This window comes from Antechinus flavipes, chromosome 4 (genome assembly GCF_016432865.1).
Source record: "Antechinus flavipes isolate AdamAnt ecotype Samford, QLD, Australia chromosome 4, AdamAnt_v2, whole genome shotgun sequence".
NCBI lineage: Eukaryota > Metazoa > Chordata > Mammalia > Dasyuromorphia > Dasyuridae > Antechinus > Antechinus flavipes.
Genome location: NC_067401.1, coordinates 388,721,579 through 388,737,525, shown reverse-complemented (window position 1 = coordinate 388,737,525; position 15,947 = coordinate 388,721,579). Strand labels below are relative to the sequence as shown.

Here is a 15,947-nt window from a genome sequence, read left to right as displayed (position 1 = left end):
GGAGGGAAAAGGACTCACATGCGCAAAAATATTTGTGGCGGCACTTTCTGTAGTGGCAAGAAACTAGAAACTGAGTGGATGCCCATCAGCTGGACAATGGCTGAATAAATTGTGATATATGAATGGTATGGAATATTATTGTTCTATAAGAAACGACCAATAGGGTGATTTCAAAGAGGCCTGGAGAGACTTACATGAACTGATGCTGAGTGAAATGAGCAGAACCAGATCATTATACATGGCAACAAGAAGACTATTCAGTGATCAATTCTGATGGACATAGCTCTTTCAAACAATGAGATAATTCAAATCAGTTCCAACTGTTCAGTGATGAAGAGAGACATCTACACCCAGAGTACTATGAGAATAAAGTATGGATCATAGCATAGCACTTTCACTCTTTTTGTCGTTTGCTTGCATTTTGTTTTTTCTCATTTTTCCCCTTTTTAATCTAATTTTTCTTGTACAGAATGATAATTGTATAAATATGTATACATATATTGGATTTAATATCTATTTTTTACTATATTTAACATATATTGAATTATTTGCCTTCTTGGGGAGGGGGTAAAGGGAAGGGAGGGAAAAATTTGGAACAAAAGGTTTTGCAAGGATCAGGGTTGAAAAATTATCCATGCATATGTTTTGAAAATAAAAAGCTTTAATAAAAAAATAAAATTAAAATAAATTTGATCCTGATTCTTACTAGCTCTCTGTGACTCTGGCCAGATCACCCTGTTTGCCTCAGTTCTTCTGTAAATTGAGTTGGAGAAGGAAATTGCAAACCACTCCAGTATCTCTGCCAGGAAAACCTCAAATGGGGTCAGGAAGAAGTGGGCATGACTGAAGAATGAACAAGAACAACAACTAGTACATAGTATGCATTTGACAAATGCTTTTTCATGTTATTTAATTACTCAGAGTCCCATAGGTAGAGAAAGCTCGAAGGTGAGACCAGCTCTCCAGAAAGAAAAAAATATGCGCTTGACACACTTTAATAATCTTCACTATAAACATTTTCTCTAGCACATTTTTGTCTAGACAATCAATAGAATAATAAGTCAAACCCCATTTGTAACTCTTTCCGGCTTGCATTTACAATGAAATAATTCTCTCTTGTAAGCTGGTTGGAGCTACACACCTCTGGTAGTAAGCATCAAAGCTAGAATTGCAAGCTAGGACCTCTGATTTCAAACTCAGTGCTCTGAGGCTTGTGGAATCTGGGGCCAGGAGTGCTGAGAGAGCAATCCTGCCCTTCAGAAATGGGCAGAAATGGACTTTTTCCTGAAAAAAAGATGAAGGGTGAGGTGGAAAAGTCCTAAAACTGCAGTGTTCAAAGGTATGAGAGACTTCACAGAGCATCTGGGCCAGTGATTCTCAACCTTTTCCAGCATAAGGACCATATGTAATGCAAAACAAAACAAAATTTTATCTCCTTCCTCTTCACACTCAATAGCAGTTGGGCTAGGGGAATCTGTTGAAAAAAATAAAAAACAGGATAAAAAGCCAGGTGCTATATAGTATGCCTAGTAGAAAATGGTCTGTATTTTGGACTTAAGAGAACTTGTGTTCAAATCTGAACTTGTTTGTGTGACTTTGGGAAAATCATTTCATCTCTTTGGGCCCCGCTTTCCTCATTTGTAAAACCATGGGATTGAATTAGATGTTCTCTGAGATTTCTTCTAACATTATGGTTCTGCTAGGAATTCATCAATGATTTTATGAATTTATTTTTAATAATTATATTAATAATAATATTTTATTTTGTAATTACATACAAATATATTGCATATAATACATAAATATAAAATCTAAATTTAGTGGATGAATACTTACAAAAATAATAGATTGCCCAAATTAGTGGAGGAGAAAATAAATTATTAAATAGTTCCATTTTAGAAAAAGAAATTATACAAAATGAACTCCCTAAGAAAAAAATCTCCAGGGCCAAATGAATTTACAAGTGAATTCTACAAAACATTTAAAGAAAAAATAATTCCAATACTATACAAAGTATTTGAGAAAATAAGAAGAAGGAGTCCTTCTAAAGTCTTTATATGACACAGATATGGTGCTGATACCTAAACCAGGAAGGGCCATAACAGAGAAAGAAAATTACAGGCCAATGTCCCTAATGGAATATTAATGCAAAAATCTTAAATGAAGTATTAGCAAAAAAGATTACAGCAACTTATCACCAGGATAATACACTATGAACAAGTAGGATTTATATCAGGAATGCAGGTTCTGGTTCAATGTCAGGAAAACAGCATAATTGACTACATCAATAACCAAACTAACAGAAATCATATGATTATATCAATAGATGCAGAAAAAATGTTTGACAAAATGCAACACCCATTCTTATTAAAAACACTAGAGAGCAAAGGAATAAATGGCGTTTTTCTCCATTTAAAATGATTAAGTAACACCCATCTAAAACCACATCAACAAGTATCATATGTAATGGAGATATGTAAACTCCATATGTAATGAAGATAAACTAGAAATATTCCCAGGAAGATTGGGATAAAATAAGGTTGCCCACTATCATCATTACTGTTCAATATTGTATTAGCAATATTAACTTTAGCAATAAGAGGAGAAAAAGAAATTGAAGGAATTAGAGTAGGTAATAAAACAAATTTTAAAATGATATCATGTTATATTTAAGAGAATCCTAAGCAATCAACTAAAAAACTATTAGAAACAACAACTTTAGGCAAAGTTGCAGGATACAAAATAAATAATTGGCATTTCTAAATGGTACCAACAAAGTCCATCAATAAGAAATAGAAAGAGAAATTCCATTTAAAATAAATGTAGATAATATAAAATATTTGGGAGTCTACCTATCAAGACAAATCCAGGAACTATTTGAACACAATTACAAAACACTTTTCATACAAATAGTTAGATATAAACAATTGGAAGAATATCAAGTGCTCATGGGTAAGCCAAGTTAATATAATCAAAATCACAATTCTACAGAAATTAATCTCCTTATTCAGTGCCATGCCAACCAATCTACCAAGAAATTAATTTATAGAGCTAGAAAAAAATAGTATCAGAATTCATCTGGAAAAACAAAAGGTCAAGAATGTCAAGGGAATTAATGAAAAACATTTCAAATGAAGGTGGCTTATCTGTACCAGACCTAAAACTATTATAAAGCAGCAGTCATCAAAACCATTTGGCAATCTGATAAGTGTGAGATGTGGTACCTCAGAATTGTTTTAACTTGAATTTCTCTAATCAGTACTGATTTAGGGCATTTTTTTTATCCGACTGTTGATAGCTTTGATACCATTTGAAAACTGTCTATTCATATCCTTTGACTATTTTATCACTTGGGAACAGAGAAAATAAGAGAACCTATAGAAACAGGATTTCCTTAAAATAGATTAAGCAAAAATAAAATTAAACAATAATATCTTTAAAAAGCATGGATTTAAAAAAATCTCAGTTCAGAAAAAGAAAACCATATTAGAAAGAAAACCTAACTTTATATGTAACTGAATTAAATAATCCAATAAAAAGAGTTAAAAATTGAATAAGAAAAATCCTCCCAAATCTTTCGTTTATCAGTATTGTTTAGAGGGTTTTTTTCTCCTTTTTTTCCTCTTATAAAACTGTCATATATGGAATGAATCTAGTGAAGGGAGAGGGGTACTAGAAGAAATTAAACAATGTAACTATAAATTACATCAATAAAATTTTTAAGAGTATAAAAAATATCACTCAGTATTGGCTAAGAAATAGAGTAAAGAGGGTGGAATAGGTTAGGTTCACAAGACAACAATAGTCAATGACTATAATAATGTAGTGTTTGATAAACCCAAAGACTCCAGTTCCTCACTGGAGTATGTCACTATTTGACAAAAATGGTTTGAGAAAATTGGAAAATTGTATGCAAAAACTAGGCACTGACCAATACCTAGCACCCAATACCAAAATAAAGTTGAAATAGGTTAATGATTTAAATATAAAGGATGGTACTTTAAGCAAATTAGGAAAACAAGGGATAATTTACTTCTCAGATCAGGTGAAGTAAAGAATTTGTGGCCAAAGAAGAACTAGAAAACTTTATGAAATGTAAAATGGATAATTTTGATTATATTAAAAAGATCTCGTACAAACAAAACCAATGCAACCAAGATTAGAAGGGAAGCAGAAAAATGGAGGGGGAGAGAAATGGAATTTTACATACAAGGGTTCTGACAAAGGCTTCATTTCTAAAATATATAGAGAATTGACTCAAATGTATAAGAATACTAGCCATGCTCCAAATGATAAATGGTCAAAGGATATGAACAATTTTCAGACAAAGAAATTAAAGCCATTTCTAGTCATATGAAAAATCATGATTAATCAGAGAAATGCAAATTAATACAACTCTGACATACCATTTCACACTTCTCAGATTGACTAAGATGACAGAAAAAGATAATGATAAATGCTGGAGGGGGTGTGGAAAAACTGGGACAGGAAACTGGAATACTAATATATTGTTGGTGGAGTTGTGAACTGAACCAATCATTCTGGAATGCAATTTGGAATTATGCGCAAAGAGCTATCAAACTGTGCATACCCTTTGATCCAGAAGTGTCTCTCCTAGGTCTATATCCCAAAGAGATCAGAAAAGGAACCACATGTACAAAAATGCTTGTAGCAGATCTTTTTGTAGTGACAAGGAACTGGATATCCATCAGTTGAGGAATGGCTGTAAGTTATGGTATATAAATGTAATGGAATATTATTATTCCATAAGAAACAATCAGCAGATGATTTCACAAAAACCTGGAAAGATATGATGCAAGTGAAGTGAATAGAACCAAGAGTACATAGTACACAGCAAACAAGAAGATTATGTGTTGATCAGCTCTGATGGACTTGACTCTTTTTAACAATGAGGTGATTCAGGCCAATTCTAATAGAGTTGTGTTGGAGAGAGCCCTCTGCATGCAGAAAGGCAACTATGGAGACTGAATGTGAATCACAACATAATATTTTCACCTTTTTTGTTGATGTTTGCTTATTTGTTTCCTTTTTGACCTGATTTTTCTTGTGCAGCATGATAAATGTGGACATATGTTTAGAAGAACTGCACATGTTAAACCAATATTGGATTTTTTGTTGTCTAGGGTAGAGAGGTGGGGTATAAGAGGGAAGGAAAAAAATATGGAATACAAGTTTTTGCAAAGATGAATGTTGAAAACTATTTGAAAAATAAATGTAATGCATTTATACTATATAATACATGTTTCCTTTACATATTGTATTTAATATATTTATGTTCATTAAATTGATAAGACAATATATAATATTTATACTATAATATATTGTTATATTTTTATATTTAATATATTTGATATAATGTATTCTATAATAGATAATTTTAATCCATTAATGAATTTGAATGCTAATTCCTTGCAACAACCTCTGCCTACATTTGAAAAGTAGTGAATAACACATGGGTATATAAGTCATTATTCAGTGACATTCCAGAGGGAATGTCTGCTTATTTGCTATGTTGAATCACTTATTGAGATGGATCCTATTCAATAGTTTCATAGCCCATAAGATAAGAACCACTGATCCAGCCAACCTTATTGAACTATACAGGAGAGCTGCTGGGATCCACGGGAACCATCTTTCAGTGGCTGCTTGGAGGTCCAACCCAGAGTGGATCCCCTCTTGTGAAAGGATGATACAAAGAGACTGAGAGGCAGTTGCTGTTCTTTGACCTCTCTCCTCTTCCCTCTGCCTCCAGTTTATCTCATTCCCAGTCCACAACATCTGTGTCAGCAAAGGCTGCCCTGTAACTCCTTCAGATGCTATGATCCACAGCTGTGGAGACTCTTGGGGAATTGACCTGCCCCTCAACACAACCCCATCATTTAAACATAATGGAACTGCAGAAAGGACCTGCCTAAAGTCACACGAGTGATATAGAGAAGAGATGGGATTCAGATGGAAATCCTCTGCTTTCTCTACTAGACCATCTTTCTTGTGCTTCTCTTGGACCTACTTCATGAGGGATCCTAACCAAAATGATGACTCCTCATTCTCAAACATGGGAAAAATATCAACAATTTCCAAAATTACATGCAGGGTCCCAGATATTTCAAAAGAGGACATTTATTGGTTTTTTTGGGGGAAAGGCAAAATGGAGGTTGAGATTTATAATTTTTTTTTTTTTTAGGCAATCAAGTTAAATGACTTATTCAGGCATACACAATTAGTAGGTATCTGAGACCAGATTTGAAATCAAGTCTTCCTGATTCCAGGCTGGGTGTTCTATCCACTTTACCACCTAGCTGCCCCAACATTTGGCTGTTCAAGGTGTTTTCATATCCATAATTTCACTTGATTCTCAAAACAACTAAAGAAGGTCCTTATACCCATTGGGAAGTAAAGTGAATTATTTAATTATGACAAGGACTTCCAGAACTTCCAACTTCCAGAACTGTGCAAATCTGACCAATTCACCTCACCTACTCAATAAACTGCAGTGGCTCCCTATTACCACAAGGATCAATCTTTGTATAGCATTCAAAGTCTTTACTGATTTGTCCCCTTCCATCCTGTCTCCCCCATCACATCTCAGGCCTCACTTCTACCACTTTTCTAGTCTTCTTGACCCAGTGCATCAGCCTCCTGGATGTCCCTCCAAGAAGACAATCCATCCTACTTCTGGACATTGTCACTGACTGACTCCCACTCCTGGAACCTTCTCCCTTTTCATCTTCATCTCTGGGCTTTCTTGCTAAAATACCACTTTCTACAAGGAGTCTTTTCGAATCTTCCTTTGTTTTAGTGCCTTCCTTCTGATATTTTCCATTTTCTTCTGTATCAAAATTGTTTGTACATAGTAGTTTGCTCACTGTTCCCTCATTAGCTTTTCCATTTCTTTATGTCCCCAATACTTAGTACAGATCCTGCACATAGTAAGCACTTAATAACTGTTTGTTGACTGACTATGGTCTTTGTGGATGTGGAAAAGGTCCTCCAAGTTCCTCTCTCTGAGTCTAAAAACAGCTCAGGACTGTTCAGTCCTCCCTCCCCTTTCCCTCAGGAAACCCAGAAGTGCTTCAGACCAGACCCCCTTTGTGCTCCTTAGTCAGATGGTGGAGTTAAACCAGCCCTCTTCATCTTTCTCTTCTATGAGCATCTTTCTCCACCCACTTCTATCTCCACCCCTCTTTCTCCCTCCAACCACCACCTTTAACCTGGGGTAGCAGGAAGGGAGGTGTCGGGGAACGAGCAGTGAAGCAAGCATCTCAGCTAGCTACCCCAGATGTCATCTTAGAAAACCTTAAGTCTGCTTCTGCAGGGACTTCCCAGGTCTGAAAAAATCATAAGGGAGCTGGTCACCATGTCAACAGAATCCTGGAGCCCCAGCCCTGGAGAGGGAGATGAAGGCTATGAGTGGTCAGGGGATTATGAGGAGCCAAAGTTCTGTCCCATTGTTGATCTCCCCTACAGCCATGTCTATATTCCCCTCCTGTACCTGGCAGCCTTTGGAGCCGGGCTGATGGGCAACGCCTTTGTGGTTTGGCTGCTAGCCAGACGGCAAGGTCCGAGGAGGCTCGTGGATACCTTTGTCCTCCACCTGGCAGTGGCTGACCTGATTTTTGTGGTCACCCTGCCCTTTTGGGCCACAGCTGCAGGCCTGGGAGGCCGCTGGACCTTTGGGGAGGATCTGTGCAAAGTCAGCAGTTTTCTTATCGCCGTGACCCGATGTGCCAGTACATTGCTTTTGACTGGTATGAGTGTCGATCGATACTTGGCTGTGGTGAAACTCTTGGATTCTAGATCTCTTCGAAACCAAGGCTGCATTCTGACCACATGCGGAGTGACCTGGACCATCTCCATTGTGGCGGGTGTTCCCTCCCTGGTCTACAGGAAACTGCTCCCCATGCCCATGGGTCCAGGAAGCCGCTGTGCAGACGACCCTACTGACATCTTCCAGTGGCTCAGTCTCCTGGTCCTATTGCTCACATTCATCTTCCCACTGGGTATCACCCTTTTTTGCTACTTCCTTATATCTCGACGTCTCTGGAACCCTCCCCACTTAGGCCGGGGCCGAAAGAACTCCCTCAGGATCATTTTTGCCATCGTTGGCACCTTCACCTGCTCCTGGCTACCCTTTAGCATCCTGAAGACCTTTTTCCACATTGCCCACCTGAGGACTCTGCCTTTGGACTGCCCGCTGCTCCTGGCATTACACTGGGGTCTCACCCTCTCTACCTGCCTCGCCTTTGTCAACAGTAGCGCTAATCCCATCATCTACCTGCTTCTGGATCGATCCTTCCGGGCTCGGGCACTGGGGTCATGCAAGCATGCCCACCCTCCCCTGGCAAGCAGGGTGAGCTCAGCCTCATCTCTCTCAGCAGGGGACAGCTCTATATTCCAAGGCAGGGCCTTGAAACGGGGTCAGAACCCCCACATGTGTCCTAGACTTTCCTTATCCTCGAGTCCATGAAGGAAGGGGAAGGGGTTGCAGGAAGCAGGAGCATCAATGAGCAGGTAATAGGTGAGCAGCAGGACAATTCCCCTGTTGGAATTGTTTTTTCTCAAAGAAGACAGCACCAGCTTCTCTACCTGGATTCTTGCAGCTGAGAGCCAGTGATTCTCCAGAGTCCAAGACCATTATACCCTTTGACAGTCCAGAATAGCTGGCCCACATATTCCCCTCAGTCCCTTTTTGAACTCTTATAATTCATCATTTTCTTCATCATTCTTCCTAGCCCTGAAAAAACCTAAGTCAGACAATCCTAGAGTCAAAAGTCCTGCACCATTACTATAGTCGTGACAATGAATTTTCTTCTCTATACTTTCATTTCTGATTTTTCTCTTTACCAAAATGCCAGACCGGGTCAGATATATAACTAATAACCATTAACCATAACAGCTTGCTTGTATATCGTGTTTGCAAAAAGTACTTTACAGATGTCAGCGTATTTGACCAGAATATCTCAGAATATCAAAGCCAGACTCCCATCTCTGGGTTGTCCCAGTCCTAAAGATCATCTCCACCTCCCATTCCCAGTCCCACAAACTGATGATGTTAGCTGGAGACTATATAATTTCTGCCCTTCCCTACTCTTTATTCCCCTCTTCCTACTAGCTCCTCACTCACAACCTCCTCCCTGCCATGGTAATCTTTGTATTTTTGTGGTGTTTCAGAGTGCTCTGAGGTCAGACACAGCTGCAGGTGATTAAAAAGACCATTAGTCACCCACCATCTTTTTGCTTTCAAAGCTCTGCTGGGCCCACTGTCATGTTTCCTATCCCTAGCCCTTAGTTTCTTTAGAAGTCTTTGCTTCTAAAGAACCCAGTCACTTCTATTTGTTGTCTGAGCAAAAACCCAAGATGTTGAAAGATGTTCCTCAGAAGCTGTTTTACAGAGCCTCTAAGGTAAGGGAAGTAAAAGACATAGAAGCTGTAACCACAAGGAAAGTTTAATAGGCAAGGAAATTGAGGCACAGGGTGGGGGCAGGGGCAGGGAAAGTAACTACCCCAGAGTCAAAAATTTGCAGTCAAATTGTTTTTGCTTCTATGCTAGATATTTATCCACCTTGTCTTTTCCTCCTTTCTTTAGTATTCAAGGCTCTAAAGTATTCAGATGTGGACTTGGGATAGTGCAGAAGGGAGGTTCCTGCTGAGAAGCTAAATTCTGGAGAAAGCCGTTGAGCTTCTGAGCTCTCCTGTTCTCCTTTCTTTAGCCAAGGAACAAAAAAATCCTTGAAGTTTTCTGTCAGCAAAGAACTGTCCCCTCCTCGAGAATAAATATTTTTAACAAACTCTGGTCTCCTTGTTTTTTGTCTGCTTGAAGTCGTCACTCACCTGAGTCTCTGGGGACAGGTCTCATGATGGGTTGACCAGAAATCAAACCATCCAAGAAATGAGGTTGACCTCAGGAGTTTAAGTTTCATTGCAGAGGACCAGGGGAAACACCCTGACCAAATCAAGAGGAACAAGGCCATCTGATGGTCAAAAATAGGTTTCCAAAGAAATCGAATTTCACACATTTTCAGATGGAAAAGTAATGAGGTGAGGGTTTAGAGGCATCTGAAGATGGATTAATTACCACAACAATGAATTGGTTTACTTTTCTCTTCAGATGAGTTTTGGCTACGATTTCTGTGTTAATGGGATACAAAGTCTCCAGTGGTTTTATTGGTTTTAGAGCAGAAGTTCTTAGCTTTTTTTGTGTCTTACCCCTTCACCAGATTGGTGAAGCCTGTGGACCCCTTCTCAGAATGATGTTTTTAAATGCATAAAATAAAATACACAGGATTTCAAAGAAAACCAAAAAACAAAACAACAACAACAACAACAACAACAAAAAAAAAACCAAATTTGTTCTTGGGAAACGAATGTACTGTTGGTAAGAGTTGTGAACTCATCCAACCATTCTAATGAACAAATTGGAACTATATTCGAGGGGCTATAAAACTACATATTCTTTGATGTAGCAATATCATTACTATGTCTTAACCCCAAAGAGATCAAAATAAAAGAAAGAGAACCTAGACAAACAAAAATATTTGTAGTAACTCTTTTTGTGGTGGCTAAGAATTAGAAATTAAGGGAATGCCCATCAATTGGGGAATGGCTAAACAGGTTGTTGCTTTATATGGTTGACTATGTGTTGTTAAAAAAAAAAAAAAGATAAATCAGATCCTTTCAGAAAAACTTGGAAAGACTTACATGAATTGATGCTGAGTGAAATGACCAGAACCAGGAGAACATTGTACACAGTAACAGCAATATTATACAATGATAAACTGTGAATGATTTAGCCACTCTCGGCAATGCAATGATCCAAGACAATCCTGAATGACTTAAAGGTAAAAAATACTGTCCACTTCCAGGGATAGAACTGATAAAGTTGGAGTAGTGATAGAGGTAAACTTTTTTACTTTATTTTTCTTCTTCATTATACTAAGTAACATACTTAGTATGGAAAAGAGTTTTATGTAACTACATATTTATAAAGCCTATATTGAATTACTTGTTTTCTCAGGAAGGGGTAGGGAGGAAAAGAAGAGAGAGAATTTAGAACTCAAAAAAAAAATTTTTAATGAATGTTGAATATATTGGATTACTTGCTGTCTAAGGGGAGGGAATAAAAAATTTGGAACTCAAGATTTTGCAAAAGTGAATGTTGAAAATATGTATTTTGAAAATAAAAAGCTAAAAAAATGAATGTTGACTATATCAGATTGCTTGCTATCTTGGGAAAGAGGGAAATAAGGGAGGGAGGAAGAAAAAAATCTGCAACTCAAAATCTTACAAAAATAAATGTTAAAAACTGTCTTTACATGTAATTGGAAAAAAATGAAATACTATTGAATTTTTTAAAAATGAATTTTGAAAATTGCTTTTACATGTAACTGGAGGAAAATTATAAAGAAATTAAATAAAAAAAAAACAAGCTTATGGATCTGTTTTGGGAATTATTTTCAGAACCATAGATTCATAGATTTTAGAGCTAGAATCTTGAAGGAGATCAGATCCACACCCCTCATTTTACAGATGAAGAGATTAAGGCATAGGGAAATTAAGTAAATGATTACTTAACACATTAGTGAATGTCTGAATCAAGATTTTAACTCGAGTCTTCCCAACTTCCTGTCCCCTGCCTTCTCCACTGCATCATTCTGCCTCTCAATCTATGCCTTCTTTCTTTGGTGTTTGAGTTTGATGTGTGAGTGTATTTGCTCTTATTGGAACCAGAAGAGAAACTTAAGAATTATGTTTTCCTTGAAAGCAACACCCTTCTCCCACCCTGAACGGGGCCAAGAAGCTTGCAGAAGAATCTCTGAATGAGATAGGGAGTGAGGAGAGGAGAGAAGAGATGAAGAGATGGGGGAAGAGTGTTCATTTTACCAAGTTGTCCTTTATGTTCACATCCATTTTTCAGATTTACTCCTGCAGGTTTGTTCCTGCTTAGTCAGAAGCTCTGTCTTTCTATTAGATAGATATATAGTAAGAGTGGATGGACTTAAAACTAGGAAGATCTGAATTCAAAAAAAATTTTTAATGAATGTTGAATATATTGGATTACTTGCTGTCTAAGGGGAGGGAATAAAAAATTTGGAACTCAAGATTTTGCAAAAGTGAATGTTGAAAATATGTATTTTGAAAATAAAAAGCTAAAAAAATGAATGTTGACTATATCAGATTGCTTGCTATCTTGGGAAAGAGGGAAATAAGGGAGGGAGGAAGAAAAAAATCTGCAACTCAAAATCTTACAAAAATAAATGTTAAAAACTGTCTTTACATGTAATTGGAAAAAAATGAAATACTATTGAATTTTTTAAAAATGAATTTTGAAAATTGCTTTTACATGTAACTGGAGGAAAATTATAAAGAAATTAAATTAAAAAAAACAAGCTTATGGATCTGTTTTGGGAATTATTTTCAGAACCATAGATTCATAGATTTTAGAGCTAGAATCTTGAAGGAGATCAGATCCACACCCCTCATTTTACAGATGAAGAGATTAAGGCATAGGGAAATTAAGTAAATGATTACTTAACACATTAGTGAATGTCTGAATCAAGATTTTAACTCGAGTCTTCCCAACTTCCTGTCCCCTGCCTTCTCCACTGCATCATTCTGCCTCTCAATCTATGCCTTCTTTCTTTGGTGTTTGTTAGCTGGTTCAGTTCATGACTGCTCTATTGGAACTGATTTGGTTCATCTCATTGTTGAAGAGGGCCACGGCCATCAGAATTGATCAACATATAGTATTGTTGTTGAAGTATATAATGATCTCCTGGTCCTGCTCATTTCACTCAGCATCAGTTCATGTAAGTCTCTCCAGGCCTTTCTGAAATCATCCTGTTGGTCATTTCTTACAGAACAATAATATTCCATTACATTCATATACCACAATTTACCCAACCATTCTCCAATGGATGGGCATCCACTCAATTTCTAGTTTCTGGCCATTACAAACAGGGCTGCCACAAATATTCTTGCATATACAGGTCCCTTTCCCTTCTTTAGTATCTCTTTGGGGTATAAGTTCAGTAGTAACACTGATGGATCAAAGGGTATGCACAGTTTGATAACTTTTTGAGCAGAGTTCCAAATTGCTCTCCAAAATGGCTGGATGTATTCACAATTCCATCAGCAATTTATCAGTGTCCCAGTTTTCCGGCATCCCCTCCAGCATTGAATTCAAATTTTGCTTCCAACACTTATTAGTCATGTGCCAATAGGCAAATGACATATTCTTTCTGAGACTTAATTTCCTCATTTATCAAAAGGGAATATCAATGTCAGTAGTATTTATTTAATATGGTTTATCGTAATAAGTTTAAATAATTTAATAAATTATTTATTAGGGTTTATTTAATAAATGCATATTTATTTAATGAAATTTAACAGGGAAGGTAAATATCTAATAAGATAGGGGCAGCTAGATAATGAGTGGATAGAGCACTGGCTCTGGGGTCAGAAAGACCTGACTCACTCACTTAACAAATTTATTAATTTCAAACAACACTAATGACCCTGGGAAAGTCACTTAATCCCAATTTTAAAAACTTTTAAAAAATCTAATAAGATAATATACAGAGAGATAATGCATAGCTATAAAATGAAAGTACTATATAGCTGTGATGATGATGATGCAAAGCTGTTATGTTTAATTTTAATCTAACATGACTGCTTTTCTCTTTTGTGTATTTGGTGCCACTTCAGAAAGGGATGGCTGTCCCCCTCAATTTCAATTTAATTTAACATTTAAAAAACAACTGCTATGTGTTAGGTAGGTACTGTGTGAGATAGGATTACAAACATAAAAAGAAGTAAGTAAGTAACCTCTACTCTCGAGGAGTTTATGTTCCACTGGTGGATACAATTTACACATACACAAGTAATTTATAACATATTATATAAATATAATATTATACATATTACATATAATATACAATATACATACATATAATATAACATAATATATAATAGCTAATTATATATAATTTATACATGTAATATTATATACATAGCATATAGTTATAGTATGTAGCATAGGGCTACTAGGCTAGTTTGACTAGAATAGAAAACGAAGAGTTTGATTATGAAAAAAGATTGAAGAGGCAATGCAAAACAACATGTGGTAAAGGTGTAAAAGAGGTAGAAACCAAGTGCTATTTATTATTCAAGGTCTGAGGGTGATTAGTTGGGGGAAGGGAGAGGATTGTGGATGGCCAGGGGGTTTCCTAAAACTCAGTTATTTCCTCCCTTTCTTTTTATCATGTCAGAGAATTTCTGTGTCTTTCTTTGGGTTCCTGATTGTAATGGAATTTTTAAAACTATGAGAGATGATAGACAGATTTATATAAACATAGAAATAAATATAGATAGATATGGATAAATATAGATTAAATAGATTTAGACAGATAAATATAGATAGATATGGATAAATATTTATAGATGAATAGACATAGATTAGATTTAGATATAGATATGGATAGATAAATAGATATAGGTGGATAAATAAATAGATTTAGATAGATATGGATAGAGATAGATATAGATGGATAAATATAGATTAATAGATATGGATAAGGTTGATATAGATAGATGAATAGATATAGATGAATAAATATAGATTAAATTGATTTAGATAGCTAGATATGGAAAGATAAATATAGATGGATAAATGTAGATTAGATAGCTAGATAGATAACTACCTTACACTGCTTCTGCAGCTACAATAATAGTCAAACAATAGGAGAATCAGATGATTATAAATTTAAAGTTAGTTAGAAGGAACCTTGGGAACCATCTAGTCCAACTCCCTCATTTTATAGATGAGGGAATTGAGGCCCAGAAAGTTTAGATAATTTGTTCCAAATTCTCATAGCAGCAAGTAGCAGAGGTAGAATTAAAACACAGATCTTGTAACCCTCATTTTTCCCATGGCAAGGCACTACTTCCCTGCTGGAACTCCAACCCAAACCCAAGATTCCTCACTCGAGTCAGAGCTATTGCTACTGATCTATGCTAATGCTGAAGTGGCAGAAGTGCACTTGAGGGGAAACTGAGTCAACAGGGAGCCAGGAAAAGGGACCAATTTGTTTCTGAACTGAACTTCATCCACACTATGGTCCTTAAGGGAAGAGTTAAGAGAGGTGCAGATGCTAGGAGTATGTGAAATGACTGGCAATCCAGGCCTGCAAGAATGGTGCCCACGGGGAGGAGGCCTTCCTGTGCACGGTTTTGATTGGCCCCTCTCTGAGTCATCTTTAAACTTTTATTCCCTCCACCTCCTCCAAGGGCTGTGCCCTGGGGGCACACTGTGGGAACCCAGATGCCTGGGCAGTGCTGAGTGAACTAGAGAGTTCAAGAGCATGGCAGTTCTCAGGGAGTGGGAGACGGGGTAAAAGGCTGGTGCGAGATGACTCAGCTCCTGGTGTCACCCTGAGGGCAGACAGAGCCTTGAGGTGGGATCAGGAGCCTGGGGGTCTGACTACCATCCGTACTGTCTGTCTGGGCTCCCTCAGGTGTAGACCTTCCCCAACCCCGCCTCACTCCAAGTTTTGCTCTTTACCTCTGAGAATGGAAGAAAATATTGGGCAGACAAAAGACAAGTGCCATAGACAAGTGGAGTGAAATCACCCACACCCACACTTACCCACCCACACTCATTCATTATCATTATTTTTACATTTTTTTCACACACATATATGTTAATTTTTCACATTATAGTATTTTTCCCAATTACATATAGTTTTCAACATATACTTGTTCTTTTTCTTTCCTTCCTTCTTTCTCTCTTTCTTTCTTTCTTTTTCTCTCTCTCTCTTTTTTCTTTCTTTCTTTCTTTCTTTCTTTCTTTCTTTCTTTCTTTCTTTCTTTCTTTCTTTCTTTCTTTCTTTCTTTCTTTCTTTCTTTCTTTCTTTTTCTTTCTTTCTTTC

At 36.9% G+C, this 15,947-nt stretch overlaps 1 protein-coding gene across 1 annotated transcript; it reads left to right on the top strand.

Annotated features, from left to right (window-relative positions):
- The first annotated feature begins 7,338 nt into the window (after positions 1–7,338).
- On the top strand, positions 7,339–9,809 carry GPR25 (G protein-coupled receptor 25). The gene has a single exon (XM_051998693.1). It carries the CDS (start codon positions 7,379–7,381, stop codon positions 8,486–8,488), a length of 1,110 nt encoding a protein of 369 aa, XP_051854653.1. The 5' UTR covers positions 7,339–7,378; the 3' UTR covers positions 8,489–9,809.
- Positions 9,810–15,947: the final 6,138 nt, after the last annotated feature.